The sequence below is a fragment of the Tachysurus vachellii genome, chromosome 15 (assembly GCF_030014155.1).
Source record: "Tachysurus vachellii isolate PV-2020 chromosome 15, HZAU_Pvac_v1, whole genome shotgun sequence".
Classification (NCBI taxonomy): domain Eukaryota; kingdom Metazoa; phylum Chordata; class Actinopteri; order Siluriformes; family Bagridae; genus Tachysurus; species Tachysurus vachellii.
In genome coordinates this window covers 10957754-10977890 of record NC_083474.1, presented here as the reverse complement: position 1 = coordinate 10977890, position 20137 = coordinate 10957754, and the positions used below count along the sequence as shown (strand labels likewise).

The window sequence follows — 20137 nt, the reverse complement described above, 5'->3', positions numbered from 1 at the left end:
TCACCTGTCCAGTTTTCCCCAAAATAAACAAAGTCATATCGGTACATACTTGGCAATAAAGACCCTTCTGATTCTGAGACTTTGCCTTACGAGTCAGCACAAAATTGGGTTTTTGGACTGTTGGTGGCCTTTTTTTTTAAAAAGGGCTGTTTTTAGTGATTTTTCCGTTATAAGTGGCCAATCGCCGCAGTTTTTGAACTGTAACCTCAGTTTGACCTCTTTCACATGTGTCCCAAGTTTGGTGTTGATAGCTCTTTTAGTTCTTGAGTTATTGACATTTTAGTAAAACTGGCTCCTCACAGTCCGAACGTTTTGGGGCCCCTTAAGGACCCTGAATCGAAATTTCGACTTTTTTTCCATAATTATTGACATTGAGACTCCAGAGAATATTACTGCACTGGATTGGTCTCGATCAGGCGAAAAACCTAGGACTAGGTCGCAAAAGTATGTAAATAATAATAATAATAATAATAATAATAATAATAATAATAATAATAATAATAATAAAAAGCAGAACGAATACAATAGTGTTCCAGCGCTTCGCGCTTGAACCCTACTAATAAAAATATTTTATTGTCATTAAATTACAATAAGTTAAATTCTAAATAATAGAAAGGTACTAACAGAAAACGCATACACGTGGTCACGTGTGCTAACGAATTGCCGGTAGTGACGTCACGGACCGGAAATGCTAGCAAACTTCGCGCGTTTTGAGTGGAAGTTGGCGCCACGAGCCTTAGCACAACAGAACACTTTGCTGCTGCACGAGACTCCGTGAATCAACAATAAACAGGATATCTTTTGAACCAGGACAAATTTTTTGAGAAGTCATGACGGTTAAATTGTCCGAGGGCGCAATTGAGGTACGTGACAGCGTGCACAAGATATAAATAAATACAGTATATATAGAGGAATGGTCAGGACAGGCCTGTAGTCAAAGCCGCTCCGTAAAACATAGATAAATAAACTGTAGCGTTTTAATGTCTCAGCAGCTACTTTATAGATTATAATCTCTGTGACTCTGTAATGTTCTTAATAAACTGTTTATTAAAGAGCTCGTAGTTATGGAGAACTTGTTGTTGCTAAGAAACGGAATAACTTAAGGTTCTAGATTCGTTAGCATAAGTTAACTGAGTTAGCATAAGTTAACTAGTTGGCATAGGTTAACTCAGTTAGTAAACAGGCAAGTCAATATTTTTTAGCTGTAAAAGTGGAAATTCAGAAATGATTTCTGATTATGGACTTTTGGAGAACTTGTGATTATTTTGATGAGAAACTACGGTTGTATTTTGGACGTCTTATGCTTTGCACAAACGCATCTGACGTTTCCTTCTTTTACTAGACTCACTTTGACTTTTGTAAGGTTTCTTTAGAGATTTGGACAAACTGGCATGAATATTTACAGCAGGTGTAAGCAGTGTTATCGGTTACACCACCTAGTATCGCACAAACATATCATTTCTGCTCCAAGAAGGGCTTTTTATTAAGAGTCAGTTTCATGGACACTTTACTTTAAGATAGATATATAGATAGATAGTGTATATGTTAAATATCATGAGTGTTTATATGGTGCTTTCATAGTAAACTCTGTGTTAGATTAGGGAGAGAGAACAGGAGGCTCATGTTCCTGCCATAAACATGCCTTGTGATTAAAGGATCTAAACCTTATGGGAGTGTGTGTGTGTATATGTGTAAGATAAGATAAGATCAGACCTTGCTGAGGTGACTGAGATGTCACAAATACACACACAAACCAACACACACACATACTAGGCCACACAAGCTCACACCTTGGGTACAAAAGGAAGAGCTGAATCACTAAACTTTGCCTCTTCACTGTGTGGACTTGGCACCTTACACTGTATGGAAGATGCCTTTTGCTGCAGCAAAATAAAATTCCTTCTTTACTTCTTTGGTTTTACCAACACCTCTGAGTCTGAGTGTGTTTTACATGTGGATCAAAACTGCCACATGATAGATAGATAGATAGGTAGATAGATAGGTAGAATAGTATAATTGCAATCCAGATAAGACTATAATGTTATCATGTCATAACTAATAACAGATGACCGCGCTTTTGAATAAAGCCTTATTTTGTTGTTTTTTTTTAAATACTGACTCAAAATAATGCATTAGGTGCACATTTCAGGAAACAGTGTCAGTTTGTTCAAGGTTTTGTTTCAGTTGGTTGACTTGATTCTGTTTGTAATGAATTCTGTGACGCTTGGCTCTTGAATGCAGTTGTATTTGTTCTGTTGTTTCAGGCCCTGATCAAAGGGAAAGAGGTTACAAACCCAGTTCTTCAGCTTATTGTAAGTAGCTACTATCACTATTAGCCTTATTTTGTGTGATGTGTGTAAATATAGCTGTAAGGATCCTTTTCAATCATTTGACATCTAAACTTTCTGATTTTTAGTGTATTAGAGTTCTACCTTAGAAATTCCCATTTCCCTCACACATTATGAAACACAAATAAAACACGGCTTTAAAAATTGTTTTCCCTAAAATATCTGTAAGGCATGTTTTAATTTTCAGAAATTTTTTTTTTAACCATAGCACTAATTAAAATTTTTTTTATAGGGCAGTCGCACCAAGCATTTCTCTACATGTCATACTGTGTTTGATTGTGTATGTAACTTCAAGTAAAATTTGAAGTAAGGTCTGTATTAAGTAACCAGATCCTTTTTCATTATTACAACTAGGTAATAATAATGTTTTGTTACTAATAAACCAAGCTTTTATTTATTACTGTTTATGAATTTTTGTGGATTCACAACTAAACAATGGTGACATTGTGTTCATGTCCTTTACTCGTTTATTTTGAAACAACTGTAAAAATCAGCAGCCTCCAGGGTATAGAACCATTTTATTGTTTGCTCTGTTTAGAATTGATTTATACTTCAGCAAACATGTATCTGCAACTACATCCAGGCAACAGGTGTAGAAGGCCACTTTGACTCACAGTCCATTTTATTAGGAACACCTGCACATGCTGTTATCTAATCATCCAATTGTGTGGCAGCATTTTAATGCAAAAAAAAAATCATACAGATAAAGGTCAAAAGCTTCAGGTAAGGTTCACATCAAACGTCAGAATGGGGGATATTAACCAAACCTGCATGAGTATTTCAGAAATTAATCTCTGCATTTTCTCACACAACAGTCTCTATAGAGTTTACACAGAATAGAACAATAAATAAATAACACTGGGTGAGCAGCAGTTGTGTGTGCGGAAATGCATTGTTGATAAAAGATGTCAGAGGATAACAGCCAGATTTGTAGGAGCTGGTAGGAACTGAATCGCTCTGTACAACCTGGGCGAGCAGAAAAGAAAAAATCTCAGCATGCACAAAACATTGAATTTTAAGGTAGATGGACTTCAAGAGCAGAGGACCACATTGGGTTCCACTCTTTATAACGTGAGATGCTGCAATGCTTATCTGCTCACCAAAGTTGTAAAGAGTGATTATATCATCAGCAGTTTTTGAATGTTCAAACCAGACCATCTGGTACGGATATCCATGCCCCAAAGTCACACAGATCACACTTTTTTTATTTTGATGTTACTTGAGTGTACCTGAAGCCCTTGACCTGTACCTATATAACCATTTTGCATGGGGATGATGCAACAGGATTGGCTGGTTAGATAAGGGTTTGAATGTTCAGGTTTTGCTAATAAAGTGGCCAGTGATTGCAGGTGTCTATCTTCATACCTGCACATTACTGTACCTGAGGGCCAGTGTCACATGAACCTATCCATGTTTTATAGAAAAGTGAAAATATCCAGTCTCTGAGAAACGAGAGAGTGCTTGTTATGTCTACACAGTGTACATCAGTGGATTTAAAATTTTTTTTACACTTTTTCTTTGTATGTAGAATATTCGAAAGCTCGATTCAGGTAATGGACCAGTTCGCTTTCGCCTCATGATGAGCGATGGCCTTCACACCATGTCCTGTAAGTTTTACTGTTATACCTTGTTTTCTTACTGAGATTTGTTTCTCTGATGTTGATTTGATTTGAGGCATTTATAATTTCAGATCAGTTTCTTCAATTGAAAAATTTAGATGTTTTAGGAGACTGTGGACGGGCTCTGTTTAAAATGATCAAAGAGTGGGAAAAGTTGTGTCATGGAAAAAAAGCAACCTTTCCTGTAATTAATTTAGTCTGTTGTAAAAATGTTAATGGCATGCAAACTCATGCATAAGTTACAGAGCAGTTTCATTACCCATTAAGAAGCACAGCTGTGCTGCATCTTAATTACCTTCTCTGGCGGACGCACACAGGCTGTAGATGTGAGCCGAGATTGATGCCGGGTTTTAATTTATTTATTTCTGCATTTTTTTAATGAGAGATGAATGTGTAGATGTTTAATCTTGCCTGTTTTGCTTGTTTGATTTCTTTCTGGGTGCAGCCTTCATGCTTGCCACTCCTCTGAACTCCTTGGCTGAACAAAACCTTGTGGCTCCCAACTGTGTGTGCTTGCTGAAGAAAAGTGTCACCAATGTTCTAAAGGATGGACGGTCAGAGCAAATCTTCTACTCTGAGACACTTGATTTAATCTGACTTACTCATGACCTGTAGCAGCTATTAGCCTAAAGAATTTAGGCTAATAGCCTAGACTTTAGCCTAGACTTTCTAGACTGCTGAGTATTCTGCTGAAATGTGTGTGGGACCTGATGTGTTGACTAAACTAAGTCACGAAATTGTCATGTCATTCGTCCTGTCATGAACTGATGAAGACCCCTAGTTAAGGAATCCTTAGTCCTGACACAGAGAACAAATTTGATTGGAATCAACTTGTACAGTGCAACAAAAAATAATCTTAAAACAATCTGTAAGCATTATGTCTAAATCGTTGCTGTATGTCACTACAGCCATGACAGTCGCCTTTTAATGCTTCATCATTAATGATTATATCATGACTTTAAATAACACTCAAACCCTTTCCCAATGAGCTGCCTTCAGATGAGTCATTTACACTGTGATTTACACAGAAGCATGTGATTTGGCTGCAACAGAGAAACTACTTCAAAAGCTGAAATGGTCCAGGTTTAAAAAAAATATCTAGAGTTGGTTCGATCTGCTGAAATGTTTTTAACTCATTCATTCATTTAATTTTTTATTGAATATGGTTTTACTGAAATTTTCATCTCGCAGATTTACGATTATTCGATTTAGACACTAACTATACTTGACACATTATCCTAGATTGTAAATGACCTCTTACGAAGAGAAGTGATTTATGCGTTGTATTTATGAGAATGTAGTTGTCTCCACTGTTCTGAATATTTGTCATTTGTTTGTATGCTGTAGCACTGTGGTAATTATCCTGGACCTGGAGGTAATTAAATCTGCAGATCAGATGGCAGGAAAAATCGGAGACCCAACTCCTTATGTTGAGGGTGAGTACAGACCAGGAAATGTGTTTAGCTGCTTGGGTTGATGATAAACATCCTTTCAGTTTCATCTGTTCATTAGTAGACAAATCTTAGGTACTGTTCTGTGAGACATCTGCCTGCAGATTATCTAACTTAATTTAAGTTTATGCAGCCTGAGCCTTTATCCTCTCTTGATGATATCTCTAGTAGGAAAGCATGGCGTTTGTGTCCTCAAGATAAAAGACAAAGCCGTTTAGAAAACAGTTTACCAGGGTTCCCACGCGTCCTGGAAAACCTGGAAATCCTGGAAAATTAATGACCAATGTTCCAGTTCCAGTTCATGAAAACACATGGAAAATGAGAGAAAACATAAACTGTCCTGGAAAAAATCTTGTTGTCCTGGAAAATTATTATTTTTAAATGTTCTTGATCATTTAAAGAAGTTTACAACTGGTCGAAACAATTAACGTTAGTAACAGAACGCGCTCTGTTCAGGGATGCTGAGTTTTGACGGTTTTTTTGTTATGCTGTTTAATCTCGCTGTGACGGATGATGCTGTCTTGTGTTGGTGGTTTCAGGTGCTAGGAATGGTTTAAGTGCTCGAATGTTTTCAGCAAATGGTGACGGGTAAGCAGGTTATATTAACTTTGTTAATCTGAATATCATGTGCAAGGGGAATGCACAGCAAACTAAAGCATGCATGACGGCATTGGCCTGAGAAAGGAAAGGGTATTAATATGTGCGGTCTTTTTATTTTATAAATGTTGAAACTTCATTCACATGACAAATTGTCTTTAAAAGTATAGTTAAGTAATAGCCATAAAGTGTACGTTGTTTTTAAGACTTCTGGAGAGAAGAACATATTACTTTAGGCCGTGAATCTGTGATCTTTGTCTTCTTTTTGCTAAATTTGAAATGTCCTGGAAAAGTCCTGGAAAATGATCTCTGAAAAAGAGTGGGAACCCTGTTTTACTCTTGAGCTGTGTTTTCTCATCACGTCTGAAGGTGTTATTTAAGTCTGGCTACCATTTTTATTTTTCCTTGATGAACTGTTTAAACGAGAGGTTAGTTATATAACTGTTTTTATCCACACTGTACTGTGTTTACCACATACCATCCTTTCATATCTCTGATTGAGGAAAGATGTTCTGTCATCTGTTCAAGCTAAAAAATGATTTCTGAAGTCATCCAGACCGCATCCCCAGCATTGCAGCAGGTGGCAGGATTCGGGAACGAGTCACATGCATTACAGCGTCAAGGTGTTTAGCACCACTGAGAAACATATGGACCAAGTGGAATGGTTTATGTTTAAACACATGCATCAAAAAGTGTTTTGTGCAAGCCATTAGGAAGTGTTTTTTTTTTCTTCTTTTTCTGGTGGTTGTTGTTGGTGGCTGAAAAAAGCAACCTACTATTGACCATTATATTGTAACAGTTCAATGAAGCTACTTGTCCAGCAGGCAACTGTGAATGTAAACCTAATGAGCCATCTATGTAATCTGTTTGTCCTGGCTGCCCAGGCTACCAGTTTGTCCACTTCTGTGCTTGGTGTTGGATGCCCCAAGATAAAAGTGTTTCATGCCTCCTAATTTAAAACACCACTGAACCTTGTGTTTGCTTTTAAGTTGGTTTTGTACACTTTTTTTTGCTCCAGGTCAATCCAAGGCTCCACAGACTGTTCCTGCTCATGCTCCATCTGCTTCTCCGGCTACTTCTGCTGCTTCTGCACGTCCACTGCAGCCACAAAATGGAGGTAATTGTCCAGGTTTTAACAACCCTATACAACTATTTACATTTGTTTCATCAACACAGTATGTTACTTTTTTGTTTTTCTAATGCATGGGCTACATTTGAAGTTTTGCATGCATAATTGTATTGAAACCTGTATATACAATGTGTGCATTTTATGTGCACTCCCACACATGGCCAGCAGGTGGCAAGATTTTTTTTTGCACAGTTTAGTGACCAAAATTCTTCTGTAATGGCTTCCATCATTCTCTTGGTAGTTGTATTAAACATTTTTATCTGCACATAGCTTTTAAACAGGTGTAATAGAAATCATGATGAGGATTGTTTATCTTTTGTTTTATGTTTATGTTCTGTAAAGCTGCTTTGTGACAATGTCCATTGTAAAAAGCGCTATACAAATAAACTTGAATTGAATTGATGTATTTCCTGTCAGATGAGTAATGAATGGCAAAAACATGACTTGCAATAAAGATTTCATAATTTATTTTTTCTTCTTTTTTTTTTCATGCTGTACAAAAAATATAGTCACAAGATCAAATTAGTTTCATGTCCTTTAATATGTAGATTATATGCATCGAATCAAAATTTCCAGAAACTTCAAGCCATGCGTGAAATGGATTTTTGATCAATGATTGATCACAGACTCAGTTTTGTTTAAAAATTGTTTGCCTAAATAAGTGTATATCCAGCCAGTCATGGAGGCTCTATTACATGTTAAAAATGCATTTATTTTTATAAGAGCTCTTGCATAGTAGTGGATACTTAATTAACTTTGGCTGTCTCATCCAGGTTGTGCATGCTTCAGTGACTTCTCTTTTACTCTGTTCTCATTAGGCTCCATGAATAGAGGCTCCAGTCGTGATTTTGGAAAGAATCCTATGACAGCTCCCAGCACACCAGGAGGCACTTCAAAAGTAGTGCCTATTGCCAGCCTTAATCCCTACCAGTCAAAGTTAGTAGAAATGCCTCCGTTTTGATTTCTTGTCTTGCTGTCAGGCATTTGTGTGTGCGACATCAATGTGTGCTGCTATTTTTGAGCTAAGATCCGTGTTCCCTAGATGGACCATTAGAGCACGAGTGACCAACAAGAGCGCCATTCGTACCTGGAGCAACTCTCGAGGGGATGGGAAGCTCTTCTCCATGGAGATTGTTGACGAAAGTGTAAGAAACTAACGTTTGGAGTTGGCTTTGTAGGAGAACATTGTCCAGTGTGTGTGTGTGTTAACCCTTGACTTTTCATTGATTGTGGTCTTTATAGGGAGAAATTAGAGTGACTGGTTTTAATCAGGAGGTGGACAAATTCTTCTCCCTGATCGAACAGGGGAAGGCAAGTCGATTTTTTTTTCTCCTGTCCCTTTTCTGATTAGTAACGGCTTAGCATGAGGGTGTCAACCGAATTGAAATGTTTCCCCCAAAGAGTGGAATTTAATGTCCTAATTCTTAATAAGTCTAGATCTTAATTAGTAGGTGCACATACTGTTGCTGATTTAACATTTATAAATGACCTTTACTGGCTGCATGGCTTACAGAATTGGACATATCTGGCACTGTTTTCCAGAATTCAAACAAGATCAAATCAAATAACATTCTAGACAAGTGGATATTCTTCTTAAACCTTCAGATCTGTTTATACTCTATGGCAGGTGTACTACATCTCTAAGGGCACTCTGAAGATCGCCAACAAACAGTTCACATCCCTTAAGAACGACTATGAGATGACCCTGAACGGCGAGTCGTCTATCATCCCCTGTGACGACAGCTCTGACGTTCCCATGGTGCAGTGCGACTTTGTCTCCATTGCTGATTTGGATGCTCGGGATAAGGACGCCATTGTGGGTGAGCGTGCCAGTCGTGTGATAGTCATCATTAATAAGAGACATTCTGATGATTCACATCAGTAGAGCAGCTAGGGTGAGCTGGTACCTTCTTGAGATTGATGCATCACTGGCCCAGGAGGCTGCCGTAATTGTAACAGCGGTGATGAATTCGGGGTTAATAATAGTGATGACAGTAATAGCCTGTGGCCCAATTTGACTTTCCAGTCCTTTTGGTAGGGGAGCAAAGAGGGGAAGTCTCTGTCACCGATAAAATAAGAAGGTAATAAGCGCAGTAGTAATTATGGTAATGGAAGCCGGAGCAAGGTAAAGTGCTGCATCCGGGCAGGTTTTGAGATGAGTGTTTGCGGTTATTCGTGAAATATTCTTAATAGTGCTCAAATGAGTCATAAAGGTATTAGATAAGAGGATTAAAAATGGTGGCTGAGTGGAGCAAGCATGGAAGCTTGGCATAATGAAACTGACGTGTTATTGGATTACATCCAAAATGAGTGAGTCTGTCCAATGCCATGTTTCTGCAACCATGTTTGCAGCAAAGGTGTTTAAAGTGTATATATAAAGTATTACTCAGGCAATATGTGACAAGCGTTTCATTACATGCGCCATCAGCCAGCCTGTGTAATAATCAGCTAATATGTAGCACTTCCATGTCATCTGTTTTTGTTGTTGTTTATAACTTTAGATGTGATCGGCGTGTGTAAGAGTGTGGAGGATGTGACACGGATTACAACTAAGAACAGTCGCGAGGTTTCCAAGAGGAACATTCAGCTGATGGATATGTCTGGCAAAATTATCCAAGTCACCATGTGGGGAAATGAGGTAAGCCGTGCACATCCAGGAGAAGTAGGAAATGAAAAAGCAGGAAACAAAATGTCATTAGATGTTTACATGAAAATGTAGAGAAAGAATAAAATGATTTGCATTTTCTTCCAACTTTTGCAGTAATTTAGAAACTAGGTGTTTAAAAAAAGCCAAACTAACAAACGACCAGCATCCTGTCAGACATATTTTACACCTAGTCTATTGCGATATTCCTTTAACCTGGCATGAAATTCATCAGTGAATCAGTTAGGAAACTGAAAAGATAATGTATTGATCCAGCGTTACAGGCTAATCAATATCCTGTACTGGATTAAGGCACCTTGCTACACACTATACATTCTTATTAAACGTATGTTTAGCTGTCGAACAGGGTTATGTAAAGTGTTTCAGATGTCCTTAAAAATACCAACACAATCTTGTTCCCGTTTTATCATCCGAGCAGTGACATCATACACATCCCATATGATCGGCTCCAGACCTGACTCCATCAGATCTCCGAGCCTTTTATGGATTGTACATTTATGATCCTCATATCATGTCTCCTAATGACAGCTAAGTGTTTTGTCTAAAAGGGCCTGTGTGTGTAGAGATCTTGTTCTGCGCCCTGCCTCAGCACATGTAATCTGTCCACTGCGGTTAGCATAGTGTTTCATTCCGATATGCTTTACATGACATGCTGTGAAGAGCTTTTGGTGTTATAGAATAACTAATAAGCTAATAGATTAGCTAATATCCTAAGTAAAAAGAAGTTTAGAATCATTGCAAATGCTAATCTCTGTCTGCCATTCGTCCCTTCAGGCAGAGACATTTGATGGCACCGGACAGCCTATCTTGGCAATAAAGGGTGCCAGACTCTCAGATTTTGGAGGGCGCTCTCTTTCCACTCTCTACAGCAGCACACTGATGATTAACCCTGACATTCCTGAGGCATACAAACTGCGAGGCTGGTGAGTTATCTGTATCATTACTGGTTTACCGATATAATTACTTGATCCCGCATGATGAATGGTGTTAATGTGGAGGAAACGGAGAGTAAATGACGTTGTAACATTAGTACAGAGATGCAGAGATGAGTGCAGGATTTGTATTGTAAATAGGTGCACATCTTTCTAGAATTGTTGTCAGGTTCACACATGAAATGTTGTGCTTTGTCTTTGTGACTGACCTCAGGTATGTTCTAATGTCACCTGATCACTGTCAGTGAACTGTGCAGTGGCTCTGTCATATGCAGCCACAAGAAACATGGCAGATCTCCTTTTTTTTTTTTTTTTTTGACTGGTTTTGTGTTGTACTACTTGTGAGAATTGGGACAAGCTAAGATGAGGCTACCAAAAGCCATTTATATGTAGCTTTCTGCATTGGGCATTTTTAGCGCAAGACAGTTCTTCCAGATCTGATATAATGCACTAAATCATAACCCAGCACTAGTATTTTACATGTCCATTGTGACTCACACATAAATGGTAGTTTACATTGCCTTTGGTAAGTATTGCAGTGCCTTGTGTATGAGCAAATGTAGAACAAGCCTCACATTGAAAATAGATACAAATAAATAAATAAATGAAGTGAGGGGAAAGAGAATGTGTAACAGATAGACAAGGAGCAGAACTGGGTTGATCCACATGCTCATGTCTGCCTCCATTAGAAGCACACAAGACCCTGCTTATTCCTTGCAGAACATTTTACTGGCCTTTACTGCAAAAGGAATTATAAAACAGCCATGACTCATATTTTCATCTTTTCCTGCCAGTTCAGTTATTTATTACTCGAATTATGGTGCATGATTTTTACGCTGTACTGCAATAAACAAGTAGCTTGATTGTCATGTGAAGGCTTGCTAAAATCACAGGACTGGTTAAAAAAACATAGCCGTGGTTGAAGATCAAGCACTACCATGCATGGCAGAACTGGGAAATAATGTATCTGTTTTACACACGGCAGCATTGTCATTATTATTCAAAAGGGCAAAAATGACCACAATTAATCGCCTTGTTTGAATGTAAAACAGCATCATTACGGTTTTATTGCATCCTTGGGCTTGTAAAGTGTGGAACTGAAAGTGGTCTGTAAAAAAAAAAATAAATAAACAACCTTATTAACAAATTTGCTTAGATGCTAATAATAACAGATGATGAGCATTGCACAGGGGTGGACAAATCCTTAGCCCAGGCACCCGGGAAAAGATTAATTAGCTTGCAGATTTTTCAGAATAATCGCATCTTTGTGCCAGGTGCCGTCATCACAGCACACATTCAGTCAAAGCCCTGTTTCAAATTTCAAATTCAAATTTTATTTGTCACATGCAGTGAAATGCTTTAAGTTTTCGCATATCCCAGGTTATTGTGAGCCCTGGGGTCAGAGCACAGGGTCAGCCATAGTACGGCACCCCTGGAGCAGACGGGGTTAAGGGCCTTGCTCAAGGACCCAACGTTGATGTCTCAGCACCTTGTGGGCTTGAACCCCGACCTTCTGATCAGTAACCCGAAGCCTTAACCACTGAACCATCACGTCCTCAATGTTTGATTCACCTACAAGGAGTGCGTCTATCATAGAACATAATTACGCATGTGTCTTCACTGGTAGTAGTTTAATAGAAGAATCCTGTTCTCCAGTTTGCTGCAAAAAATAAAAAGTTGCATTGCAAAGTTTGAACATTTTAGCAGCAACAATGAAAGCTCTAAACTCCTGCAGGAACTGATCTTTTACCTGTGATGCTAAGAGAACACTGCAGCGCATAGCCAAACGTTTGCCAATGACTGATTTTTAATTAATTAATTATTTATTTTTAAGATTTCAAATACCAAACACCACCTTTTGAAAAATATATCGATAGTGAAGAAGTTATACCTACACAGGAAGTCTTACTGCACTTATGTAGCAAAACCTGCTTCTTATATTGTTTTTATTTATTTTTGGAAGTCTTGCCTCACTATTTTATAGCTGTATGCTATAATATTTTATATAATAGTAAATATTTGTATGGTATAAGACTTTTTTAAATGAAAGCTGACATTGTTTGAAATTATTCAAGATTGGCAACATTTTCAGTGTAGCGCTGTAGAGAAGACAAAATGCATGCTAAGCAGTCATTGTTTAGGTGCCGTGTCTCTGGTCACACTAAACTCCACTCCACTTCACATCGATTGAGCTGTCCATTTGATTATAGATCTTACCACTCAAGCTAACAATCAGTGCTGAAGTCTAAGATAAAAGCAAGTCTCTTGGAGCTTTGATTAATTCCACCCAGTGTGTTTTCATTTATTTACTTCCCAATAACACGGGTCTTGTCCCCGGGGGAAATCGGATGAAAGCTGTAAATAATGGGTGAAATAACATGAATTTTGCATTATATTCCGCTGCATTTGCCGTTCAATAACGCTCTATTTTCTAAAGCCTGTAAACATTGTGTGGGTAATTATTTTTAGTGCGATCTGATGGTTTCATTTACATAATGAGAGTCATGGAATGTAGATGATCAGAAAGGCAAACTGACGCGTGAGCACTGGTGGTGTGTTTGCTTCCAGTTGTGTATAGATTTCAGACCCCGAATGTCCATCCTTCTGCTGAGAGAGGAAGACGCTCGGTGAGTGGTATTAATTAGTTTGGGAGCTTAAGTCAAGAGGCTGGTGTGTGTTTTGCTCATGTGGAAGGAAAAGTAGCTGTCTGGCTCTTCGATGTTTCTGGAATCTTCCCTTCACCCTTTAGGGATAATGAGACAGAAAAGTTGGTTCCATAGTCAGAGGCACCACAACTCGGCAGCACAGAAGTAACAGATAAAGCACTTAAGATCAGGTCCGTTTACTGTATAATATCTTCTGCATTCAGTGCTTTCAGGCTTCAGCTTGCACTTGTATGTCACAGCCTGTCGATCATTATGGGCTAATTCATCTGATAATCCATTTACCCAAGTCTGATCGTACAAAAGGCTGGTGAATGTCATTGAAATGATCCCAGGGGAAACGAGCGGGAAAATGATCCTCAGCCTTTTGTGTCCATCATATAACGCATACAGAGACAGAGTAAGTCTTTAATTGCTCTGTAGTTAACCACATGGATGATTAATGATCCCACTCGAATCCTGCACCATTTTATCTCCTAGAACACTTCTTGAGGTTTTTTCCAGGTTGCACTGATGTAGAACTGGAAGAACTGATAAAATGCTGTCAGATCTTTCTGCTGCATCTTTAAATGAAAGAGGCTTTGCATTAAAAATTAGATTTGCTCTGAGCTCTCGCGCTACCATGTCTCCGCCTTAAGCAAGTACTAAATAATTAAAATGGCTAATTAATTTTGTGAAATTAATTCTAATACTCTGTGTTGAATGTTTTATTTGCTACAGCTTTCAATGATCATTAACTCCCTCCATTATCTAATGCTTCACAGTTTCTGTGTTTATTTGTTTTGCTGCAAACACATGTATGTGCACTGTGACGGAACAAGTTAATCACTAGATTATAGTCAAGTTGCCCCAGTTTGGTTTATGTTCTGTTAAGAGTTAACCTGATGTGACGTCTTGCAGCTGAAATGTTCTCCATTAGATGGCATCACAGCTCTGGTGGACTTGTATCCTGTCCTCATGGTAGGAGGCTTTCAGCTCGCCCTCATCTGTCCTTGTACAGTCTGGCCCGCTCTTGGGTTTTTCAGCTTTCCGTGTAGGAATATGTAGGATGAAGGGCTGCAGCTAACAGTTTCATAATGAATGAATATGTTTAAAACTGCTTTAATGGATAATTCTGTAATTCTTTTCAGATCTTCAGCATTATTCATTCATTCATTTAGAATGTCAGGGCTACAAAGGGTTTAGTTGTATACTCTTGTCATCATCAGCCTAGGAAACAAATGGCTTGTTTTTTTTGCAAGGAACCTTGTAATAATGCTGTACCATGCAAGTTCAGCATTGTTAAACTTCATTTCAGACTCTTCACATTTTTTGACAGACGTCTTTGTGGCTCTGTCACTAGCGTTAGTTAAACTGATTAAACAAATCAAATGTTTCTTGTCTTTGCTCGCATCATCGATGGCAACCAGTAGTTGTTAGGTTTATTTGGCCTTTTAGTGTGTTTTTTCTTTCTCAATTTGTGTGTGCGCTATAATAGAAAAATCATTCATGTCTGCACGATTCATTTATAATTCTATTATGTTTTTGTATTTATTTATTTATTTTTAACGTTTAGACTCATATTTTATAAATGTATTTTTCATGTATAAATCGCCTCAACGACCACTTTTTAAAAGGGGCGTCTGTAAAGGGGCGACCTGGACGTTCGTACATTTATCTAATCAGACAGTCATGTAGCAGCAGCACAGTGAATAACATCATGCAAAATTCAGGCCAAGAACTCCAGCATTACATCTGAATTGGGGAAAATGTCATCTAAGTGACTGACAGTGGCATGTTTGTTGGTGCTGATTTGAGAATCTTAGAAGCTGCTGATCTCCAGGGATTTGCATGCACAACAGTCTCTAGAGTGGTGTTTGAAAAGCAGAAAAACCTCCAGTGGGTGACAGTTGTGCTGGCCTTGTTGATGCGAGAGGGCAGAAGAGAAAGGCCAAACTGGTTTCTGCAGACAGGAGGGCTTTTGTAACTCAAATATCCATTTGCCCAACACAGGTTGCCTAACACACAGGTCTTGTTGGCCAAAACTGGACAGATGTGATGTGATGTTCTGCTGTTGCACACCTCAAAATTTGGCTTTTTGTGCTTTCTGAGAAGCTTAACTACTATTTACAAAAAAGCTTAGCTATAATTTGAGTAACTTGCATTTCTATCAAATCAAAGCAGTCTGGCTATTTTCCTCAGCTGTCTTTTTTTACCAACAAAGTATTTCCAAGAAATTTTTGCATGAAAATCAAAGGATATCAGCAGTTTCTGAAACACTCAAACCAGCCTGTCTGCCACGCTCCAAGTCACTGAGATCACATTTCCTCCATTCTAGTGTTGCCTGTTTGAACATTTAACTCAATCTCTTGCCCCGTATTTGCATGATTTTATGCATTGCACCGCTGATATGTGATTGGCTGATTGCCTATTTGCTAGAACAAGCAGATTTACACGTTTCAATTAATGTGACCAGTGAGTAGCTAGACTGAGAATTTTTAAACTAGTGTAATGTATCAGGCTTGATCTGCTTCTGCATTAGATCATTTCCTCAGCTCCCACATTTAGAAGAATAATCAAGTGTCATCCTCTCCACATCCCCCCTGCATTATTTGAGCAAATCCACTATTTCAGCTTTAACAGTGTTCTGAGAAAATGTTAATCTATTCTATATCATTTCAAGCAGCTCATTCGGGAGATGTTTTCATACCTGTTTCTTTGTTTGTCAGGTGTTTGAACATCTGTAAAGGAGATCACTAATTATTCTGTAAAGCATCTGTAAAGCAGTCATGTGTATTCTCACTAAGTTTTCACTAACATCTCATAAGAGTTGAAATTTCACCGATGGCTTGCATGTCATATTGAGTGTGTCCATTAAGTAAGCTATCCTTCTTCATCAAGTACATCAACGAACATGTTTGTGTTCGTTTTTTCTTGTGCATGTCCGTTTGTGTCTGTCTACATGTTCTCCCTTATTGTGCAATATATCCTTTGCTCTGTCTGCACTGTTTCAGTCTTTTTGTGTATACACCTCTTGACGTGTCATGAAATGGGTTTATGTCCAGTCTCTTTTCCCTGCTGTCTGACTCAGTCACTTTGGCTCACTTTAGGCATGCTGCAGTGAGCACTTGCTCGTCAGTCCAGCACTCGATAGCTCACGCCAGCTCCAATTTGTCCCTCTTGTGGTTTCCTTCCATACACATGCTTTGTGCTGTGGCCCTGCTTATTCCTCCATATTTGCAGCTCAGTCAGCAATTTCCTGTCATTTGATTCAGCGACATCATTTGGTTTTATAGGTCAAGTCTAAGCAGAGTGCTGTTAGTTCTTAATGATGCAGATGTACTAGATTGTATCTGCAGCTTTTCTCTTTTTCCTGTATGCAATTATCCTGTGGCCTAAATGTGGCTTTAACCTATATTTCCCGATTTCTCCGGAACATACTCACTTTACTCAGTGTGAAATACTGTACACTTGTACTGTTTCAGTTGTTTTACTATTTAAAATGTGTCCTATTCACTTGTCTCCATGTACATGTTTGCTTATGTATTTTTGTGTGCCTCTTGTCTACCCAGGTATTAATTTATAGATTTTTATTCTTATTCACACTTATTTTGTACGATCTTGCTCCTGCTATGGATGTAGCTCTTGATGCTGATCAGTGTTAAAAATGAAACACCTAACCAGAACAAGCTTGACAGAAATAGTGCTTTTTTCAGAAGTAGGTTGATTCATTTTCAATTCATTAGGCACTCTATATTTAGACCATTACTTGTGCGCAAATGGATATAACAAAGCAGAAAAAGAGCGTAGCAAGGAGGGACCCTATACGGTGCTGGAGAATTAAACTCATTTTTCAGGGTGAAGTAAAATTGGCAGACCCCCTACATGCCAGTGCCACCTACTTACTCATTTATGGGTCCGTTTACAATTAAGGACCAGTGTTTTCGAGAATAAGGCTGGAAGCCGGTATTTACCACGTTGCTTCTCACAGCATCCCAGGCCTCCAGCCTATATATTAGAACAAATTATTGATCCCTCACATGTTGTCCCAACCTGAGTGGGTTTCTAATTTACGTGGCAATCCACGGAAGTGGGTTTCTAATTTCGTCCACCCTACCCCCACACCACCTTACTCAACTGTCCCCGTGTTGTTGATTCATTTCCCAAGTAACCCCGCTGCTGCCATTGTTGCTGCTGCTTTTATCCCACTTTCTTTCCAGCTACAGCTGCTTACTCAGCTTTTTATTTGCAGCTTTGATATTGACTGCTGAGTTGAGCCGTTAAGATACCAGGGTGAAAAGTTGCGGGCAAACACACACACACACACACGCACACGCGCGCACATGCACAGACAGACAGAGACCTTAGTATGTTATGTTTGTATGTTGACAGGTATGATAAAGAGGGTCATGCCCTAGATGGTCAGTCTATGACAGAAATGAGAGGAGGAGGCGGCGGAGGCCCCACTAACTGGAAGACTTTGGCAGATGTCAAAAACGAGCACCTGGGTCACGGCGACAAGGTAAACGCTCTTCTGATTTAACATGCTGAAAACCTAAAATGCCAATTAGTTTATTTATCCCAAGAAAAAAACATTACGGTTACAATGGTGTATGCGAATGAATGTTTTGGGCTCATGAAGGTCATCCTAAACTCAGTTTTGAAGTCCCAGAAACTAAATTCATCGTGAAATAATGAATGTTGTTGAAATTAGCAAAACAATTTTAATCCCTTTCTGAATTATTTTTTTATTTTTTTAAAAACTGTCACTGCATTATCATTTCATCTGTAAATAATGTTGCTGAGCTTGAACAATACTCATTGTGTTTGATGTAGTTCTTTTTATTAAAATCACAGTTGTGCCCTTCCCGTTTAGGCTTCATTAAGCATTACTGAAGGATCTGAGATGAGATAGAGGTGACAGATTAGTTGGGCTTTATTGAGCTTGATAATTAAGAGCTTATGGTTCAGACAGTAAATCTGCTCATTTTGGCTTCATTTACACTCTTGGCAACAAAAGTTGCTTGTTTTGGTTGAACATTACTTTCTTTCATTCTAAGTAAGATGCAGACGCTTTGATTACGTTACGGATCTTTATCTTAGGCAGATTTTCCTCCTGTTTTAGTTCTGCCTCATTAATATGTCTAGTTTAACATTGATCAGATTGCATTAAATTCAGCTCTTAAGCGTTATAATTAAGAGTTTAATATCATTGTCTCAGTGGGAGAGCACAATCTCACTGCTTTATGTACTAATTCCACAAGACACTAACAAGCTGATTGCCAGCACTCATTTTTGTGTTTCCAACCAGTGATGTAAACATCAGAATGAACGCTGTAGCACATGATAGGAAACAGGAAACCCATATCTTCCTTTCTCAGCTACAGCATTCAGCTGTCGCAACACCTTACTGTACAGCTTACCTGGGATCTGAGGAGAAATCCCAGTGGTAGGATACAGCACTTTATAGGCTAGACCAGGTGGATATTTGTGATATTCCTAAACTTTGTGATTTGGCATGCTCCAGTGGATTTAACAGGGTTGTATTGATTATGCCTGACATTCAAACTACATGAACTCGCCCAAGGACATTCACTTACATTCTTACTAGGTTCATGATGCCTGTTCTGAGGCTGAATATGAATATGATATAGATCTGTTGTGAATTCAGGAAAAAGACAATACTATATATATATATATATATATATATATACACATTATTTTGATAAAAAGATAAAACATTGTGTCTTGTGGAGTGTATTTCACATAACAGGTGTTTACATATAGTTCACAAGACAACGTTTTTATCAAATGAATGTATTTCTTGGGGTGGGGGTTTAGTAGTTTGGGGGATAGTGAACTTAAAGATCAGTGTAGATTGTTATTGAGTCTTCTGAGAAACATGAATATATCTTTCTGTTACGTGGAAGAACTTTATACAAAATAATTACGCCAACCATCCTGTTCAAAAGTTTACATCCACCTCACTTTCACTGTATCATGTTGTCTTATTGATCATCAGTGACTGCAAATATGCAGAAGGTGCTGGAAACGCAAATATCCTGCAGAAGCTTGAGGTGTGTGTGTGTGTGTGTGTGTGTGTAAATAAAAAACAAACACAAAACGGTTGTTTATCATCCAGGTAACAACACACAGTAATAAGAGTCAAGCGTATAAACTTTTGAACTGGTTCATGTGTGTAAACTCTGTTATCGTTTGTTTCTTGTGCTCTATTGTGTAAATTTCACAGCTTTTGATTTGCTGGCAGCTTTTTTCCCCAAAGTCTCACCTGCCTCTCGTTTATAACCCAATCTACTTATGGAACGGCATTAATTGCAAATTGTAAAGAATTCCACATTTGTAACAGGAAATGAGATCTCACTTTGATCATCTATGTCAATCACAGGCTCATCACCTGAGGTAAAAGTCACATTGCTTTAAAACACGTCTCATTATTGTCTTTTCACTCGAATGATCTCCGTTCACACTACCATTGGTGGGGAAATGAGCGGCGAGACAATTTTTCCTTAATAGGTTTTTAATGTTTTAAAACGTTGCTGTTATCTGTACAGAGTATGTAATTGTTCTTTTGGTGACGATGTGAAGGCACAGGAGCATCACAGGCATCACAAAAGCCTATTAGTATTCGCTTAGCTTGCAAAGTTGTAAACAACCTTAGGCAGACTGACTTTGTTAACTGCTTCATTTACTTTCATATAGATATATGTGCTGCCAAAAGAATTCTCAGGACAAG

General features: G+C 38.4%; 1 protein-coding gene across 1 annotated transcript in view; it reads left to right on the top strand.

The window, feature by feature from the left end:
- The first annotated feature begins 685 nt into the window (after nt 1-685).
- Nucleotides 686-20137, top strand: part of rpa1 (replication protein A1) — a 31188-nt gene continuing 11736 nt past the window's right edge. Inside the window, exons 1-13 of the mRNA XM_060888395.1 lie at nt 686-863; nt 2265-2312; nt 3877-3955; nt 4413-4521; nt 5315-5403; nt 7034-7132; nt 7963-8080; nt 8187-8289; nt 8387-8455; nt 8772-8964; nt 9646-9782; nt 10584-10732; nt 17776-17905. Coding sequence (XP_060744378.1) covers nt 831-863; nt 2265-2312; nt 3877-3955; nt 4413-4521; nt 5315-5403; nt 7034-7132; nt 7963-8080; nt 8187-8289; nt 8387-8455; nt 8772-8964; nt 9646-9782; nt 10584-10732; nt 17776-17905 — 1356 coding nt within the window. The 5' untranslated portion in view covers nt 686-830. The remainder of the gene's footprint in view (nt 864-2264; nt 2313-3876; nt 3956-4412; nt 4522-5314; nt 5404-7033; nt 7133-7962; nt 8081-8186; nt 8290-8386; nt 8456-8771; nt 8965-9645; nt 9783-10583; nt 10733-17775; nt 17906-20137) is intronic.